The 19,988-nt window shown below is 51.9% G+C and overlaps 1 protein-coding gene across 1 annotated transcript in view; it reads left to right on the top strand.

Moving 5' to 3' along the window:
- Nucleotides 1–18,435, top strand: part of CDH26 (cadherin 26) — a 40,657-nt gene extending 22,222 nt beyond the window's left edge. Inside the window, exons 9-18 of the mRNA XM_045444060.1 lie at nt 230–498; nt 4,117–4,259; nt 6,093–6,332; nt 7,639–7,860; nt 8,426–8,556; nt 10,142–10,219; nt 11,786–11,884; nt 13,575–13,628; nt 15,964–16,038; nt 18,076–18,435. Of these exons, the coding sequence (XP_045300016.1) occupies nt 230–498; nt 4,117–4,259; nt 6,093–6,332; nt 7,639–7,860; nt 8,426–8,556; nt 10,142–10,219; nt 11,786–11,884; nt 13,575–13,628; nt 15,964–16,038; nt 18,076–18,222 (1,458 nt within the window). The 3' untranslated portion in view covers nt 18,223–18,435. The remainder of the gene's footprint in view (nt 1–229; nt 499–4,116; nt 4,260–6,092; nt 6,333–7,638; nt 7,861–8,425; nt 8,557–10,141; nt 10,220–11,785; nt 11,885–13,574; nt 13,629–15,963; nt 16,039–18,075) is intronic.
- The last annotated feature ends 1,553 nt before the right edge of the window (nt 18,436–19,988 follow it).

The following is a 19,988-nucleotide window of genomic DNA, read 5'->3' as shown; positions in this document are numbered from 1 at the left end:
GGCTCTTTTCAACCAGGAGAGGGGGAGGAAAAAAAAAAAAAGAACTCCATAAATGACTTGAAAATGAGCTGGCAACTGTGATCTTTTGATCACTACCAGAGGCAGTGTAAATAATAAATAAAACGCAAAAGCCCCACGCTCGGGGTGTGCGTGATAGTGGGCACGGAACTTTCTCCGGCCAGAGAAGCAGCGGCAGGTGCTAATGGGATCCTCTCTCTGGGACTTGCAGCCCTTGGATTATGAAACTCACCCCGTGTGGCGCCTTGTCATCACGGTGGAGAACGAGGAGACCCTCTTCTCCTGTGAGGGGGGCCGGCTCCGGGAGCCCAGGAAGGCAGCGGCGAGCGCCACCGTGAGTGTGCAGGTGACCGACGTCAACGACCCCCCGGCCTTTCACCCCAGGAGCTTTGTCGTCAGTGAAGTCGATGGCGCCGGGCCTGGAATTCAATTGGGAACATTTAACGCTACAGATCCGGACAGAGCCGCTGGCCGGATAAGGTGAGAAGAGAGGGCCCGGAAGAGTGGTCGTTTAAACAGAATTAGTCACACCGAGGGCGCTGCCGTTGGGCAGCTGGTGAGGTCGACTCAAGACACCCGGAGGCCCGCTAGCCCGGGTTCAATGCCACCTTCCTTCCATAGCTTTCTCTGCGCCCCCCCCTCCCCAGGCGGGGTTCACCTGCTCATTTTCCTTTGCACTTAGCATACCTCGCTTTTATACGGGTTTTCTTGTATTAAAATAATTTGTTGTGCATTTCGATCTCCCTTTTTACTAAAGGTTGTAAACTGGCAACAGAAGGGGTTGTTTTTTTAAATTGTGGTAAAATATATCTAACACAAAGTTTACCATTTTAACCATTTTTTTGTTCGGTTATTATTTATTTATTGAGAGAGAGAGAGAGGTGGGGAGGGGCAGAGAGAGAAGGAGACAGAATTCCAAGCAGCGCGGAGCCCCATGCAGGGCTCAATCCCATAAATTGTGAGATCATGACTTGTGCTGAAACCAAGAGTCAGAACCTTAACCAACTGAGCCACCCAGGAGGCCTCTTTTTTTCTTTTTTAAGTTTATGTATTTATTTTTGAGAGAGAGAGAGAGAGAGAGAGAGAGAGAGAGGGATTCCTAAGCAGGCTCCACACTGTCAGCGTAAGTATGACTTGGGGCTCAAACTCATGAACTGTGAGCTCATGACCTGAGCCAAAATCAGGGGAGTTAGATGCTTAACCGACTGAGCCACCTAGGTGTCCCCCATTTTAACCATTTTTAAGTTCAGTGACATTAAATACATTCACGCTGTTGTGCAACTGTCCCCGCTGTCCGTCCCCAGAACGTGTTGATCTTATAAAACTGAGACTCTGTCCCCATGAAACAAGAACCTCCCTCCCCCTCTGTCTGCCCCTCTCCCAGACACTGGCGACCAGCACGCTACTTCCCATCTCTATGGGTTTGACTGTTCTAGGAACCTCACAGAAGTGGAATCATACAGTGTTTGTCTTCTGGCAGCTTATGTCGCTGACCATTCTGTCCTCCAGGTGCGTCCACACGGTAGCATGTTGCGGACCTTCCTTCCTTTTCAAGGCCGAGCAATATTCCCTTGTCTGCATAGACTACACTGTGCTCATCCGTTCATCTGTGGGTGTGCACTTGAGTTGCTCAGTGTTTTGCTTTTACAAATAAAGTTGCCAGAACCCCTAGGAAGATGGTGGCGTCAGAAGTAGCAGGAATCTGCCTCCCCACCGGCAAGGGCGCTAGAAGAATCTGTCTCATGTACCTGTTTTGCAGCTCTGGATTCTGTTGAAGGGCTGCAACTCCCAGGGAAAGGCTTGGGTGGTAAACCGAGGTTAATTTTGGTCAATTATAGCTCTTAGCACGTGTTCCTGGAACAGCCAACTGTACAACTTGCAGGAGCCAGAGTGGGCACAAAAACCTCTGGCCTCCAAATGTCAGGGGTCCGTGCTTTGCTCACTGATTGCTGCTTTCAGTCCCAGAGGTACAGACGAAGAGGCAGGCGGCCATTGTTTCTGGTCCCCCACCCTCATTGCTACAAATCCCTTCCCCCCTTCAGGGGATTTGAAGGTCCGATGCCTTTATTTCCCCCTCTTCATTTTTTGCCTTTTCCTGTTTCAGGAGCCAGACATTAAAGGCCAGGATAGTCAACATGAAGCACAGATAGGAGGAAAGTTAGAAAGGGACCACGCACCCCCAAGGAAAGGCTCAGGGAAAACGCGTGAGAGGGCCTGAGGTTGAGAGGCTGGGCCTCAGCACAGAGACAGCCTATGACAGTCAGACAAACAAACGAAAATAAAAGAAAATAAAAACAATAAGGAAAATCAGAAAACCCTGGGAAGGGGCAGAATTTGATTTCCAGAATCATCACATTATTAGATGCAAATGTCCGGTGCTCGAGGAAAAAAAAAATCACAAGGCACATAAACAAACAGGAAACTAAGGCCCATTCAAAGGGAAGAAAATAGATCAACAGAAACTGTTCCCGAAAAATACCTGATGGCAGATGGGTTGGACAAAGACTTCAAAACCGCTATCTTAAAAACGCTCCAAGAGATAAGGAAGCTGTGGAGGAAGTCCAAAGGCCATGTGTAAACAAGACGGAAATGTCAACACGGACACAGAAAACATAACAGGAAACGAGAAAGGTGATGAGGGACTTACTGTAAGAATTACTTTACACATTTACAGATTCTACGCTTTAATCAGAAGACAGAGATCGACAGCATGTAGAAAAACATATGGTCCAGGGGCGCCTGGGTGGCTCAGTCGGTTGAATCAAGAGTCGGACTCTTGATTTCGGCTCAGGTCATGATCCCAGGGTTGTGGGATCAAGCCCCAAGTTGGGCTCTGTGCTGACAGCATGGAGACTGCTTGGGATTCTCTCTCTCACTCTCTCTCTGCCCCTCCCCCACTTGCACATGCTATCATGCTCATGCACTCTCTCTCTCTCTCAAAATAAATAAATCACTTAAAAAAAAAAAACCATGTGGTCCCACTAGATGCCATCTATAGGAAACTCACATGAAGATCCAAATACACGAACAGGTCACCTGATACCATACACAAAAATTAACTCAAAATGGATCAGGACCTAAATGTAAGACCAAAATCAATAAACGCTCTTAGAGGAAGCATAGGAGAAAAGCTTCGTGACCTTGATTTGGGAATGATTTTTTGGATGTGACACAAAAACACAGATAACAAAGGAAAAAAAGAGTCAGATTGGACTTCACGAAAATCAGAACATCCTGTGCATTAAAAGACACTATTCATGGAGTAAAAAACTGACCACAGGATGGGAGAAAGTCCTTGCAAGTCCTATATCTGATAAGGGATTAATATCCAGAATATACAGAGAACTCCTATAACTCAGCAACAGAAAACCAAGAACAAGCGAGTCCCAAAGTGGACAGGACGTGAATAGACATTTGTCCAAAAAAGATCTACAAATGGCCAGTCGGCACGTGAAAAGATACGCAACATCGCTAATCATGTGAGAAGTGCGATTCCAAACCACAATGAGACCCCACCCCACGCCCATTAGGATGACTTCTATCAAAAAGCCAGAAAACAAGTGTTGGCGAAGATGTGGAGAAATTGGAACCTTTGTGCACAGTTGGTGACAATAGAAGTCGGTGCAGCCACTGCACAAAACAGGACGGTGGTTCTTCAAAAAATTCAAAGTAGAACACCATGTGACCCATAATTCCACTTCTGGCTATATGCTCCCAGAATTCAAAGCAGGACCTCGAAAAGATATTTGTACACCCACACTCAAAGCTCCATTATTCACTATAGCTAAAATGCCAAGGAAAGCCAAGTGCTCACTGACGGGTCAGTGGAGAAGCAAAACGGGGTATATATATATAATGGGATGTTATTCAGCCTTAAAAAGGAAGGAAATTCTGTAATATGCCACAACACGGATGAATGAATTTGTCAACCTTACGCTCTGTGAAATATGCCAGACACAAAAGGACAAATTCTATTTGAGCTCACTTACAATTTCCCACATTGCTTGCGATAGAATCTGTGTCTGCCGTGATATATTTTGATTTGCCTTTTGATGTAACTTTTTACTTTTTAAAATCGTGTGTGTTTCCTTCCACAAGGTATAAACTGGTTCGTGACCCGGCAAGTTGGGTCACAGTAGATGAACTCTCAGGAACAGTCACCACCAGGAAGCAAATTGACCGAGAATCTCCTTACGTAAATGATAGCTTTTACATAATCATTGCTCACGCTATTGACGATGGTAAGTGTTGACCCCAAATCAGGCGGGAAGGTGTGTTTCCTGGCTTCCTGAGGGAAAATAATTCTAGTGACAGTCTTTCAGCCCAACCTGGAAAACTGTAAATCTTTTCATCACTACGCAGCTACTGGCACCTATTTTTTTTTTTAATGTTTATTTATTTTTGAGAGAGAGACAGAGTGTAAGCAGGGGAGGGGAAGAGAGAGAGGGAGACACAGAATTGGAAGCAGGCTCCGGGCTCCGAGCTGTCAGCACAGAGCCTGATGTGGGGCTCCAACTCATGAACCGTGAGATCATGACCTGAGCTGAAGTCGGACGCTTAACCAACTGAGCCACCCAGGCGCACCCTCCTTTTTTTTTTTTTTTTTTTTTTAATACTGGCAACTATTTTTGATGATAATATTTGAAATGGCAGACTAGAGGCAAATGCCATGGGAAGAGGGGCAGTATTCATTCAGAAGATGACTGAGCCGATGAGGAAGCCACCATCGGACCCAGTGTCTGTTCCATCTAGACATAAAGCAGCTCTTTCGCTCTTTCTCAAAGCTGGTGGTGGGTGATAAATACTTAGCACAGTGTCTCTGTACTGGGAATGGCTTATAAGCTCTGACAAGTGTGACCGTATGGGACAAATTTGTCATAAACCTGGCCGGGCAGTTCTGTGAGCGTGTTACAACACTACTGTCTCTGATCTCCCATGGCTGAACTTTTAAACCTGCTGAAACCAGGGTGCCTGGGTGGCTCAGTCGGCTGAGCGTCCGACTTCAGCTCAGGTCATGATCTCACACTCTGTGAGTTCAAGCCCCGTGTCAGGCTCCGTGCTGACAGCTCAGAGCCTGGAGCCTGCTCAGGATTCCATGTCTCCCTCCCTCCCTGCCCCTCCCCTGATCATGCTCTCTCTCTGTCTCAAAAATAAATAAAAACATTAAAAAAAAATTTTTAAAAACCTGCAGAAACCAAAGTTGAATAAATCACAACTTTCAAATAACTTTAGTTAATTGCCTTGAAGGAACTCTGTGAATTCAAACCCAGGTTTTAAGGGAAATGTAGGTGTATATCCCATTTGCACGATTAATGAGTAGAATGTTGGTTAGGTTAGGAAGATATTAAATCTGTGTTCCCAATCGTTTTTTTTTTTTTTTAATTCATTTTGAGTGGGAGGGGGTGTGGAAAAAGAATCCCAAGCAGGCTCCACAATGTCAGTGCAGAGCCTCATGTGGGGCTCGATCCCATGAACTGTGAGATCATGGACTGAGATCGGGAGACAGATGCTTAACTGACTGAGCCCCTCCCCCGCCCCCGGGCATCCCCCAATCAGTCTTAAGTGAGGAGAAAGAAAGGGGGTCCATCTTCCAGGGATCTGAAGAAATGATGTAGTGGGTCCAGAGTACCCATTATCTGGTGTCCCCTGGCGGCTGACACCCTATAAAACTGTAGTGACAACCAGGGTTCTGATGTGGACTCAGCCAAGATACAGACCATTTCCGTCACCACCTCACACCATTTCACTCCTGTCCCACCCCCTTCTTGATGCCTGGCATGATCGACACCCAGAAAAACGAATGATTCTATCCCACCTGGCTCCACAAATGATTTTGGGTGGCAAGCGTTTTGTTCACGTACCCTTCCCAGAGATTCCAAATTGTCCAAAAAGCAGGAAGACAGGTCAAACACCTACTGTAAAGCTTACGACTTTGAAAGGGAAATGGAGTCCGTCTTTCTGTGGATCGGCTCTCTTCCCCGGAGGGCGGCAGGGCTCATTTTCCAGGGATTTGTGCATGTGGAAAAGGTTCTTTCATGAATGAGCAACCCTGTCTGGAATCCCTGTGTCCCAAGGCCTCCCGCCGCAGACCGGGACGGGGACCCTGATGCTCTTCCTGTCCGACATCAATGACAACGCCCCCGCTCTCCATCCGCACTCTGGATACATGGAGGTCTGTGAGTCTGCGGCGAACGAGACGCTCCTCCTGGAGGCGGAGGATGGCGATCTGGAGCCCTTCGCAGACCCGTTCACGTTTGAATTGGACAAGTTGTGGGGAAATGCAGAAGACGCATGGAAACTGGGGGAAAATCGGGGTGAGTATTTGTTCTGGCCAAGGATAAAGGATTGAAGGCAACCTGACTCTCACAGACACAGGCAAAAAAGGAATTTATTGGCTTATGTAACTGAGAAAGAGGCCAGGTAAGCCTGTGTTCCAGCAGAACTGGGTCGAGGTGCTCAAGGGACATCCCTGGACAAGGTCTGTCCTTACTGTGGCTCTGCCTTTCTCCGGGTTTCTTCTTTGGGGCTCTCCTCTGGGGTGGCAGGGTGGCTGCCGGGAGTCCCTAGGACCCATCCTAGCACCTGGCAAGAAGACGTATGTCACTGTGTGACCTGGGTCGCCTGCTGGGAGTTGGGAAGGGCAGATATGTGGACTGGCTGCTTCCGAGTCCACGCAGAACCATGCTGGCATCTGGGCTTTACACCTCCTGACCCACCTGGGCTGAGGCTTCCGGAGGTGCGGCTCTCCCAAAGGAAAACGGGGGTGCTGTTACCGGGAGGAACCACTGGCATCCGTTGTCAACATTCTCCTTTGAGCTTCTAGCAGCGTATCTGCAGAATGTCGCATGTCTTTTAGTTGCCACTGTGAGCGCATGTTTATGGTTCCCAGACCCAGAGTGTGTAGGGAAACACTGAACTTTTTCCCACAAGAGCTCTGGCCTTTGCCCTTGGCTTCCGGGAGTTGCTGTCTAGGCCCTTGGGACGTGCTGCCTGAAAGGAGTGTTTCTGCTTACCTGGGGTCTTGTGCCAATCGGATAGGAACACTGGGATTTAGGGTGGACGCGATGGGTCCTGTGGGCATCTGGCCATCTCCAAAAATGCTGGAGCCGGAGGTCAGCCGTACGGGTGGCCGGCCAGGTTTCCATGACTGAGTCTCGAGAAAGATTCTGGACACAAGGCTCAGTGAGCTTTCCTGGTTGGCCTTGCTCCAAGAATGTTGTCACTTACCTACGCGGGAAGTGACGCTGTCCCGACAGATACAGAAAGTGACAGCGTCCTGACTCCACGGATACTTCTCTGGACTCTGCCCTATGTGCTTCCTGCCCTGACTGATTTTAATCTCTCTCCGCTTGCTGTGATAAACCATAACTGAGCACACAGCCGTCAGGGAGTTCTATGGGTCCTTGGAGAAAACGTTCAAACCTGAGTGTGGTTGAGAAGCCGCGGACTTGTAGCAGGTGTCAGAAGTGGGGGTGGTCTTGGTGACTGTTCCCTCTCTACTTCGAAGTTGGCTAACTTTTGTACAGAGCCTTGGCACATGGTAGGCACCTGGTAAATACCTGCTGAGCAGATAAGCAACTGAACGAGTGAATTGCACGCAAGGTCTGTTTCCTTTTGCAGGTCGGTCAGTTGAACTTTGGATGTTGAGAAGCCTCCCGCCTGGGAATTACTCAGTGCCACTTTTCATCAGAGACAAACAGGGACTTTCCCGGAAGCAGACCGTCCACGTGAGGGTCTGTTCCTGCCCTGATGGAGTCACATGTGCGGAGCCGTCGGTCACAGGAGCTGGGCTCCTCGTGGGGGCCCTGGTCCCTCCCTTTGCAGCCTTCGTGGCTCTAGCAGGTCAGTGGTCTGCGGAACTGTCCTCGGGGTGCGGCTCCTCTCCCCGGCCTGTCAGCCGGCAGTGTGGAGTCCTCCCTCCGGGGCGGGGAGCAGAAGATGGCAGAGATCCGTGGGATGCCTTGAGAATGGCCCCTAGGCTCATCGGAGTCACGGACTCAGATCAGACTTTCCCGACCTGGTCGGACATGCTGCCCGTCTGGCGAGAGCAGCTTCTATTCAGCCGGCGGCTGTTGATAGCAACGGAGCCCGTAGACGAACGCTATGCTTTGCAGTAACGCCGGGGGCCACAGCGTACAGATATCTAGGCTCCTGGGCTGGGAGGAGGCTGACGAGGACGCTAGCTTTTCAAATAAACAATACGATATTATCGATCGCATGGTATGAATCGATTCAACCAATAGTTATCTGGCACCTGCTCGGGCCCCACGCCGCACTAGTCCTACAGCTACAGAGACGATTGCGGCCCAGTTTGGCCGTGTCCACTCATGGCCGAGTTGCAAGTTATCAGAACCAGATCCCGTCAAAACCCCCGTCCGACTCATTGTCCTGCCTGGTCTCATTGTAGTGGCTCTGCTGTTCCTGCTGCGGTGCTATTGTGGCTCCGAGGCCACGGGGCACGGACGGTCTGTCCCACGTGACCAAGGCCAGCAGACGCTGATCATGTATAACGATGAGAGCAAAGCCATCTCGACCCAGGTAACGGGGCCTCACGTGTCGTGTTTCATGCTGGTGATGTCCGCAATTCACAGGCACACCTTCTCATTCATCGTGCCTTCTCTCATGTGTTCAAACTCACGCATGTTTGAGTGGAAAATGGGCAAAAAAAAAAAAAAAATCCCGTGAAAATTGTCCAGCTCACTACATCGATTTCATTCTCAACTAGGGGCAATTCAGCCCCCCCGGGGGACGCGTGGCGATGTCCGGAGACGATTCTGATGGTCGTAACCGGTTGGGCCGGGGAGACGTGTTTTTGGCTTCCAGGGGGTGGAGGGAGGCCAGGGCGGCTCCCGAATGTCCTCCAGTGCACAGGACAGGGAGGGGGCTGGCCGAGGTGCCAGCCGCGCTGAGGTGCGGAAGCCTTGCTCAGAGGCAGACGGTGTCTGCCGCGTGGAGCTTCTCTGGATGGAGAGTGTGTGAGGCTCACCCGTGGACCGCCTGGGGCAGGGGTGAGGCACAACCCGCCCCTCCGCCCTCTCCCGGCCGAGGCTGGGCACCGAGCTCACCAGCCTGGCAGGGACTTCTCATTCTCTTCGTCACAGCGAGCGCGCCATTCACCCTCACGTCCTCACCTGCGCACCAGGGATGGCAAAGTCCACCTTAGAGACCGGCTGTGGATCAAGCAAGACCTGCCGTGGAAACTTCTCACCCTCCCCAAGACACAAGGCAATCGGCAGGTGACCGTTGGGTTTGCAAAGCTGCTGCCGCCGCCGCTGACCTTGCTGGGTGTCGTCACGGCAGCCCTGGGCTGGGGTCGGCCGGGCAGCGCAAGGAAGGCGCCGCGAGCTCTCCTGCCTCACTTCACCTGGAAGAGGTGGTTGATCTAAAAACCGAAAGCCAAGAAACGCGCGGAGGGAGCACCACCCTTCCTGCGCGGGGGACACGGGACGCCCCATCTTGCTCTCGTCTCGGATCTCCACCCACAGCTTTCTCCTGGGAGAACAAGAGACTTGTCGCGCCAAGTGAGACGTTTTTGGGAAAAGACAGTCCAATTCACTTTGGCCACGTGCTTGAGTAAACAGGGAGATGTTCTCAGAAGTGATGGGTGGTTGGAGAAGCTGGCGGTGACCCAGACCCCTCGGCTTCTTCTCACATTTGCTCTTCCTTCCTGGCGTGAGGGAAAGGGAAGCGACCGCCTTGGGCCATGGTGTGGGCGCACCTGCCTGTGCGCCCACAAAGGACCGCTCTGAGCCCTCCCGGGGTGGGGTCGAGAAGGCAGGAGGTATGGTACAAACTCTCCAGTACACACAGCACGGCCCAACCCCGGGGACCCCGGGAGCGTCGCCGCGAGCCTTGGAAGAGAACGAGCTTTGGAACTCTGAGGCCCCATCACAACAGTCTTTTTCACCATCATTTCCTGTGAGACACAGAACAAGAAACTCTGCCTCCTGACCAGCAGTTCCGAAGCCGTGGTCTGGATGTACGGGATAGGTGTATTTTCCAGAGTCGGGACGTTTCCTGTGAGGGTGCTGATCCGTGTTTGGGATGTTACTCCTTGCTCTCTGCCTTTATTTCTGCCGTCTGTAATTTCAACCCCGTCATATTTCTTTCCGTGTGCCCACAGGGAAGGCCAGATGTCAGGGATCAGATGTCAGTCCGGTTGCTAAACACCGCGGGGGCGGAGGCCGAGCTCGGTGCTCAGGTAAGCACGGCCCATCGGCTGCTTGGGTTTAGACGGAGGGTGGCTCTGCGGAGGGTTCCCGAGGCAGGGAGCCCCCAGCCCACATCCCTCACGCCCCTCCGCGAGCCCGCTCCGTGCCTGCCTGCCCCCTGCCTCACCTGCAAAGCCCTGTGACTCCACTCGGCCTAACAGGTCAGCAGCATCCGGTGACCCCACGCCCGGACTTCAGCCTCAGCGGTGCCACCTTCACGACCTTCTGCCACACGCACATGCCACCCGGGCCAGTGTCCTTCTTACAATATTTCTTTCTCTCAGTGGATTTCTGTCCGGATAAAGCACGTTTCTTTAAACCGGAAATCCTATATTTCAACGGTAAACAAAAAACTAGTTTTACCTGTACGAAGAGCTGCGAAGTGGAAAGTAGGTACAATTGAACTAGAACCCCGTAACTCTGGGTGGAAAATGCCACCTGCCAAAGGCTCGGGTCTCTGAAGAAGGCAGAGACGGGAGAGCCACGCTGTCACTGGGTGGAGACCCCCCACCCCCGATGCCATCAGGAGTGTGGACGAGGAGTCAGAGGGGAAGCGTCGTCTCACCCTGCCACTCAATGTCATTTAAACCCGTGTTCCCAACCCGGCCAAATCTTCCCTTCTCTACGTGATAGATGATCCCACTTCAAAGACAGCGAGTTAATCCGGGCTGCCATAAATTATTGAGCAGGTGCTTGGCTGGGGGTGAGCAGGGGCCGGTCCACGGGCGTCCCGCCCACCAATCCATGCCCCTGGGGGAGGAGGACTGCTCCTCTCTTGCACACCTTGCACACCGATACGGTGTGAGCTGCGTCGGTGGGCCTGTCAGCTTCCAGAGGCCAGAAGCATTGAGCGTGTCCTAGGCATGCACCCTGCAGGCCCCACCCGCTGACTCTTTCCCAGAACCCCCGGGGGAGGGTGATCGAGGCCTGCCACTTCTGCTTCTCCATGTGCCTCTGGGTTCCTTTCACCCAGAAAGTGAAAGTCCTGCAAATAGTACCTTCCCCTGTGGTGACGGGTTAAATACAGCGCCATTCACACACCTTCCCTCAGTCAAGGTGTCACGTATGATTTATTGGGTAACCTGATATGTTAAAATCTGCTGCAAAGCATGAGCTTTGTTAAAGCCACCATTAAGATCCACTCCCTGCTTTATTCTCTTAGAAATTTTGTTTCACCATCGAAGGGCCTAACAGAATAACAGACACCCAAAGCAGAAATTGCCGACAGCCCCACCCTTGAATCCAGCTTCATTGGTCTGTGTCACTGGCTAGGTCTTGTGCACGCACACCCTTGGTTTTCGGGCATCTGCCGCACTACGGATGGAATGTTCCAGTCCCCACCTACAGTCATGGTGGGCCACCTGCTCTGTCCCCAGTTCTGCTCTTGCATTTTTCCACCTTTCTCTCCCCTTCCACCCCCCTTCTCCCCACACTAGCTTCTATCTGCACGTGAGTATAGTGCGAGGGAAAGGTGCGGAAGGACGCACATGCGCGCTCTGCGTGCAGCTGGAGGGAAATGCGTTATCTTCCGAGTAAATGCCTCCCCTGCCCCCCAGGATGCACACGACATGCTCGCACCTGCGTCAAGAACAGCAGAGCAGGAATACTTTGTCTTGGGGACTTCAGTGCATTACAGAAGCTCACTGCCTGTTGCGGTAAGAACCCCTAATGTTTGACAGTTGGCTCCCTTGAGAGGCAGCCCTTCTAGAAGATTCTGTGATGCTGGTAGAACAAACACAGTCAATGAAAACCTTCTCATTTACCTAACTAGCTATGGTTATTGTTGGCTGTTAAGAGTTGTTGTTTGATAGTTTTGATCAAATATGATGCTTCTTTTTAGAACACCCACAAAGAAATACATTTTCTTGTGTCCATCTAAGGGTACCTGAGATAACCCATAAGATTACAAACACGTGGCTTTGGCCCCAATCACATTTCAGCCCTCCTGCCGACTGAGCCCTGACATCCTCCTGCATCGTGTCTTCATGCCCTCTATGTACAAATTCTAGAACTATTGCTTTGATTTTTGGAAAGATTTTTCTTGGGGAGGGGGAGCCCAGCTGGCTCAGTCAGTGGAGCATGTGACTCTTGATCTTAGGGTTGTGAGTTCAATCCCCATGTTGGGCGTGGGGCCTTAAAAAGTGCTTTTTCTGAAATCATGTGGCTTGGAAGAAATTGTAAAAATAGGCCAGAGAGTTTCTGTGTACACTTTCACTCAGCTTCCCCCAAAGATAACACAACCATAACATTTTATCAAAACCAGAAAACTGACTTTGGTACAGCACTATTGTTTTTAAATTTGTATTTAATGTTTATTTTTGAGAGAGAGAGAGCGAGCAGGCACAACTGGGGGAGGGGCAGAGAGCGAGGGAGAGAGAGAATCCCAAGCAGGCTCCACACTGTCAGTGCAGAGTCCGATGTGGGGCTTGAACTCAGGAACCATGAGATCATGACCTGAGCTGAAATCAAGAGTCAGATGCTTAACCAACTGAGCCACCCACGTGCCCCGGTACAACACTACTAATACGGGTCTCAAATAGAGACCTTATTTGGACTTCACCAGCATAACTAGGTACGACCTTAACAAAAAATGTACAGTTTTGACAACTAAAAGAGGTATTCAAGGTCCAAAAAGCCACAATTTCTATGATGGAAAACTTCTATAAAAGAATTCATGATCTCTATCATTTCATTCTCTTTTCTCAGGCTGTGTTTGAGCTAAGATAAAAACGTGCTGTTCTTTTTTGCACAAAGATGATGCCGTGGACCCACCCTTGAGTGGGCTTGTGTATTTGTGAACGTGTCCCTCTCACCCTGGAAGGGCTGGCTTCGTGGGCCTGGACCTGGTCGGTCACACGGGGCCCTGTGCTCACAAGGGCCCCGTGCCTGGTTTAAAGCCCTGTTGTCACCACCTTGAAAGTCTTACTGTTTGGACAAGGGGCCCCACGTTTTCATTTTGCAGCGGGCCCTGCAAAAAGTGTAGCCGGTTCTGGGTCCCAGGGATGAATGTGCCTCATACGCAGATGTTGAGCCTACGCCCATGGCGCAAAGCGAGCCTTCCTTGGGCCTTCCTAGACCAAAGATTGGGCTTGAGAATCTCACGTTTTCATCCTCCATCTCCGCAAAGCACCATGTAGCTGGCTTGTGGATTTTTGCTATGGACAACAACATTGCCATCACTGGAATTGTTATGCCTGTAGTACAAAAGTTAGAAGCAATGTGATTGCAAGAATGTCTAGTTACACGTTTGCATCCTTGGAAAATTAATATGAAACCAATAGACGTTCCACCCGTGTTACTTTTCCTTTACTGATTTATGTATTTTTCATCCTTTTTAAAATTAAGGATTGTGACATGCCTTTTGAGCCAAGAGGCACGAGGAACAAATATTCTGCTCCCGTAAGTACAGATGGATGTGTCACCAGGGAGAGGGTTCCCTTACCTTGCTAACAGCTGTGGAAAGCCCTGAAAATTGGAAATTTGAGAAATTCTGCCCAACACCCAAATGAACGAAAAGGAGGCGTGAGTGTGGAGAATGAATTCGAAATAAGTAAAAAACCACACATCTAGACTTGGAAGCATAGAGTTTTTCAGTCCCTGGCAAATTCCTTTTGCTGCCGAGTTGCTAAGAACTTGGCCAAGGCCCGAATATTCTTTTGCCATCCTCTTCACAGGCTTACAGAAGTTTTGAGCGAAGAGGGCCCCAGAGGCCCTCTGGTTCGTTTTGTTCCTAGACCTTACTAGCAGCAAAATTCTTCTGTTCATCTAAGATCCTGGGAAGAATGCCATTATAAGTAAAACAGATAAGGGAGGCTTCTTATTAATACCCACTTCGAGTATGCTGACACTCACAACGTAGACCCATTGCCAGAGCAATCGGTGGAAACAGTGGTTCTGCTGAAAAAGAAAAAATACCAGTGAGACGTTGTGGATGAAGAATGCAAAATCATGTTATCCCAGCACCTGATTCATTGCCCCACATTGTTGTAAATCGGTTGTTAAAATATCAAGAAAATCTGAATTTACGCCAACAGGCAGTTTCAAATATTAAGTTTTTAGGTAGATCGATTTATAATATCAATATCTCCTTTGATTAAGCACACAGGAGATGAAAATTTCATCCAAGTTCATGAAAGCAAATTGTGACACTTTTGCTTTTATGAACATGTTAGGGGAGGACTCAAGTAAAAAGACGTAAACGATTTTCCATTATATTATAAAAATAACATTCAATAATATGTTCAAATAATGTGCACAGAGTTAAAATGAAATTCAAGCACTCTCGCTGGAGTGTCCTGGGGGAGTCGTGGCCCCGGGGACACAGGCTGAAGCCAGTGACTCAGTGCGAGGCCGGGAAGCTGTCCTGTTGGTGAGGGCGGGGGCACGTGCTGTCTGCGCTAGGGCAGAATGGCCCCGAGTCTCCCTGGAGACGGAGAAGGACCAGTGTCCGACCAGTGAGCACCTGGTGAAGGGCCCGGGTGGCAGGAGAGGTCTCTATCTCCAGGAGCCAAACCCGGCACAGCATCCCCAGCCAGCGCCCTCGTCGGGGCCACGGGTCCTCAGCACTATTTGTAGCCGTCCACACTTGCTCTCTGGCTAAGTGAGTTTAGTTCAGGTCAGTCGGTGTGATGTGGCAGGTAGGCAGATATGTGTGTAGATGGGTGTGTGTGTGTGTGTGTACATGTGTGTGTGTTATACATGAACTTGTACAACTTATATCCTATGTGGACATGTGAGGTTTTATATATACATGAAATTGTCCCAGACTTTCCCATTTTTCACCCTCTTCTCTGGACCGCCACAAGTACCCCTGCACTCAGGGACGGCCAGGGGTCACGTCAGTGTCTTAAAACACAAATCGTATGGAATTGCGTCCAGTTTAAAACTTCCCGACGGCCTCCCGCCGCACTTGGGAAACAGCCCGCAGCCTTGTGGCCCAGGGTCCTCTGGGATATTCCACTCACCCCTGGCCTCCACCTGCCGCTCGGGCTCCAGTCTCTCCGTGCTCCCCCTGGACTCCGGGCCTCTGCTGGGCCTTCCACCTGGAAGGCCCTCCTCCTCGGTGGCCCTGGTGTTCCTTCCTCCCGCTCCCCCTCCTCCCGAGAGGCCTCCCTGGCCCCGGCTGGGCGGGGTCCCCCTCACCGCTGCTCCCCAGCGCCTCACTCTTGTTCCTCTTCACCCTCAGGTGCTGGCCCTGCACCTGTGTGAACACGGGAGCGAGGTTGCCTTGCTCTCGTGCCCCAGGCGCCTTGCCCGCCTGGCCCCGAGCGGCCCCGACTCCCACGATTCGGTTGTGCACGCTGCGGGCTTAGCGTGCTTCCCCACCGCGGCGCCTCAGCCGTTGCCAGGCCCAAAGCCCCAGACCTGCAGACACTTGCCAAGTGAGTGAAGGGTGCCCGCCCGCCACTGAGAGCCAGGACCAGCTCTTCCAGAATCATCTGCTCACTGAACGGAGTTTGCGAACTTACCTAAAGCCTGCTGGCTGGTCCTGCTGGGGCTCCCTTCCCCAGCCCCCCAGAGCCGCTGCATTGAAAGGCCCAGCATCGGCACCAGCCGGGCCTCCCCTCTCTCCCAACGCTCAAATAGGGGACATGTGTGCACACAGTCCTTGGCCTGCCAGTCCCTGGGGTGGCCCTCCGGCTGGGAGGTGGCCCTGTCCCTGCCGGGCAGCGGAGGTCAGGAAGGTGAAGGGCCCCCCTCACTGGTGTTGGGGTTCTGCTGCTTGGCTTCGCAGGTGTACCGGGATGCCGTGGTGCCCAGACGATGCCCGGAAGCGAGCGCGGGGACGGTGGCGGAGACCCTGAGCCAGGTGGGAAAGGCTTCCTTTTGTCAGTGTGGCTTCCGCTTCTGCCTCTGACTCCAGGTCCCCAGACCCTGTTTGGTGAAGCCGAGTGATGCTCCCCTGGCCGGGAGGATGGGTGGCAGGCAGGGCGGCGCCACTGTGGCTTGAGGAACCAGACCTTGGCGCTCCACAGTCACCGCCTGGGGCCTGCCCTGTGTCAGGTCCCTCTGGGGCCCAGCCAGTCCCTGGGATGGGAGCTCCACACCTCGGTGAGGCCCTGAGGCCACAGGGAGCGTGGTCCCTCCCCAGCCCAGCGGACGGACAAAACCACAAATACTTTATGTGTCCAAGTCTGGGAGCGAAGGCACACGGTCCAGGCGCCTTTGGGAGGGGGCCGAGTGTCCCGCACGGTCGTGGCTGCGTCATCGGCCCCGCTGCGGGCGGGGAGGACGGTGAACGGGCCACCCAGACCGCAGCGTCTGCCCGTCTCTCCCTGTGGGGACAGGGCCGCGTCACGCCTGACACGCGGTGGCCAAGGATGGAGGACAGAGCGGGTGACGGGTGCTCAGACCCAAGGCTGGACCAGGGGCCGCCGAGGGCCCCTCTCCTTGAATGGCCACCCCCGGCTTTGAGCAACGTCCAGGGGGCCCCCCATCCGCCCGCCTGCAGGGAGACCCGAGCGAGCGGCTCACTGCACACCCGGCGGGTAGAGTCACCGGCACCTGGGGATGGTCACGTGGCATCTGGCAGCCCCTAGTGGCACACAGCTGCACCCAGGGGGCCGAGGGGATGGGCCAAAGGTGCCTGCCCGCTGGGTCCATCCTCCAGGCAGGAAGGCGGCCTGTGTTGGGTACGAGCCCGGAGCGCTGTGCTCGGTGGAATCGGTGGAGGAAAACAGCAGACTAAAGGCCCGGTTCCTTCCCCGATGAGCCTTCTACCTTAGTTGGGGCTTGATGATGAACTGTTGATCTTGCGGGGCCTCTGAAACCGCTGCATCAGGGCCCAGGGGCCGCTGCCGCGTCGTCAGCCTCGGGGGTTTTGAGCCTGCACAGCGCGGACCCCGCTGCGGGTCGTCATTCATGATCCCTCCAGCGCCCCTGGGGGGACGTGAGGGGACTGGTGAGGCCTCGGCCAGAGCGTGTGCATGTCGCCAGCTGGAGGAGCTTCCTTTCCTCCCCCGCCCCCCCCCCCCGGGGTGATGGCCAGACGGTGACCACAGTCCCCGAGCGAGCGGACGCGGGCAGGGGCCTACCTGCGGGCGCCTGTGGACACGGGGCTGAGACGCTGCGTCTCCCGCTGAACACAGAGCCTGGGAGGGGCTCCCGTGAGCCCCAGGAAGCTGGGTACAGTGGGGAGCCTGGGGACAGGGATGGTGTCCAGGACCCCTCCACTTCCTCTTTCTGGCCTTCTCCCGCCTCCTCCTCGGGCTCTGGGCCCTCTGGCCGTGAACGTCCCCGTGCCCTCTGTGAGCTCGCCCTCTCAGGATCTGCCACTAAACCCGCTCCCACCTGGGCTGACGTGGCTCAGGTCCAGACGGCACCCTCCCCGAGGTGCTGGAAAGCAAGCAGGTGGGAGTCTGTCCGGCAAACACTTAGTGAGTCTCTCGGGCCAGAACAAGCCAGAGAAGTCTTCGCAGAGAGATGCCTTGGGCCCTGAAGGATGAGCGGGAGTTTGCTCAGTGGAGGCTGGCAGGTGGGGGCGGGACAGCAGGAGCCAGGAGGGGGGGCATCGGGGTGTGGGTGGCGAGGCTCACCCAAGGGGTCAAGGCGGGGGTCGGGGGGGGGGGAGCCAGGACGCGCAGACCGCGAGCTCGCCACGGTTCCCTCCGGGAGAGCAGCTGGGGAGCGGGAGGGTGGTCTCCTTCCCCTCGGCTTCCGTTTCTGAGTCTGTAGAAACTTCTGAGACAGCCGGGGACAAAGAACAGCACGCTATTAACACTGCACTGGGGCAGTCCCCCCCCACCTTCCCCTCCCCAACCCCCCGGCCCCCCGTGGACCCTGGAGAAAACGGACGGCGTGTGGAAGAACCTGGCACTTACCTTCTCTTCCCCTGGCTTTTCTCCAGAAGCTCTGTGGCGTTGACGCCCTAGCAGGTGACACTGGTCACCGGCCTCACATCTACGCGGAGGAGGGAGAGTGTGAAGGAGCGGAAAGCCTCAGTTCTCTTGCCTGCTCGGAACCGGACTCGGGCTTCAAAGGCTGCTCCGCTTGAAGAAATGTATGCTGAGTCAGGTGGTCCTGCCTAAAACAGCCCATTTTGGACAACTGGGATAATTCGTGGAGGGTATTCAAGGGAGTTCGCCTGCTATGCTAGTCAAGGGACTTTTCTTCTCCCCAACCCTCCTCCTAGTCCTAAACTAAGGGTAAACTGTGAGGCTGGATTCTGATATTTTCAGACCAGGCATCTTGAGCCAAAGCAAAACAACAGGTGCATCTTGAGCCAAAGCAAAACAACAGGTTATGCTTTTTTATAAATGTGACTTGTCAGATTTTTTTTTTTTAAGAGAGACTCCCTCCTTCTGTTAACAGCCCAGCTCTGAGGGGAAATGAAATGATAATTTATAGATTAGCCAGCAATTTCGTGACAACAGGTTAATACTGGGGGAAAATGTAAACTAGATAGTTTTTAGTGATTATTTATTTCTATAAGTATGATTCTGCTTCAGTTTAAGTAAAAAAAATAGATAAACAGGGAAATGTTTTTGGAATAATTGTGAGCAGTATTTTTAGTGATGGTCAAAAACCAAATACTGGTTCCTTTGCACTTCTTGAGTAAAGAAATATGTTATCGTAAGACAAAGGATTATGGTTATCACTTTATAAGCTGTACATACTTTGAAACATGAATAGGTATAATTTAACTTGTATTTATTACATATGAAAGAATTTATATACATATGTAACAGAATTTAGTAGCCATGAAATGAATACATTCCAATTAGATTTTATCTTTAAGCAAAACTCAAACTTGGGACACGTGGGTGCCTCATCCGGTTGAGTGCCTGACTCGGATTTTGGCTCAGGTCATGATCCCGGAGTCGTGGGATCGAGCTCCGAGCTGGGCTTTATGCTAAGTATGGACCTGCTTAAGCTTCTCTCTCCCTCTCCCCGCCCCTACCCCTCGTGCCCTATCTCTCCCTCTCTTAAAATAAATGAAATAAACTTAAAAAAAAAAGAAATATTACAAAAAACCCCAAACTGAGTTTTCACTTGTCTACTTACTGCTAGTTTAAGTGTGTGTGTGTGAGTGTGTGTGGGGGGGAGGGCAGTTTCTTTTAAAATTCTTTTAAAAAATTTAAATAGTAGGACATTTGCCCTATAAAGAGTTCTCTTGTCTGGGTAACAGATGTATGTGTGGCACAGAAGCGAATGTATGTTCCTCACACGAGGAAGCCCTTGCTGGACCGATCGTTGGACCACCTTATTCTGGACTCAAAATGAGGGAGATTTAAATATGTCTTGTTTAAGCCGCAGCTCTTTCGGATTTTCTGCCACTCCTGGGCAAATCTAATGTTAACTGATACAAAAGAAAGGACGAAGCAGGGCACCTGGGTGGCTCAGTTGGTTGAGCGTCCGACTTCGGCTCAGGTCATGATCTCGCGGTTTGTGAGTTTGAGCCCCGCATCGGGCTCTGTGCTGACAGCTCAGAGCCTGGAGCCGGCTTCGGATTCTGTGTCTCCCTCTCTCTCTGCCCCTACCCTGCTCATGCTCTGTCTCTCTCTCTCAAAAATAAATAAAGATTAAAAAAAATAAAAGCAAAACAAGACAAAAAAAAAAAACAAAAACAAAAACAAAAACAAAAGAAAGGACCAAGAGAAGCGAACCGCCAAGCAGTAGAGTAACAGTAGTATGATGATGTTGATAGTAACAGAATAAAAACAAGACAGTTTTCTTGTGTGAGTAATTTTGCTCGGCAAAAGGCTAGTGCTATCAGGACACTTTAATAAATACATTGGCTATCTAAAAGCCCAGGGCCAA

Source organism: Leopardus geoffroyi, chromosome A3 (assembly GCF_018350155.1).
Source record: "Leopardus geoffroyi isolate Oge1 chromosome A3, O.geoffroyi_Oge1_pat1.0, whole genome shotgun sequence".
NCBI classification, from domain to species: Eukaryota; Metazoa; Chordata; class Mammalia; order Carnivora; family Felidae; genus Leopardus; species Leopardus geoffroyi.
This window is presented reverse-complemented; position numbering and strand designations above follow the sequence as displayed.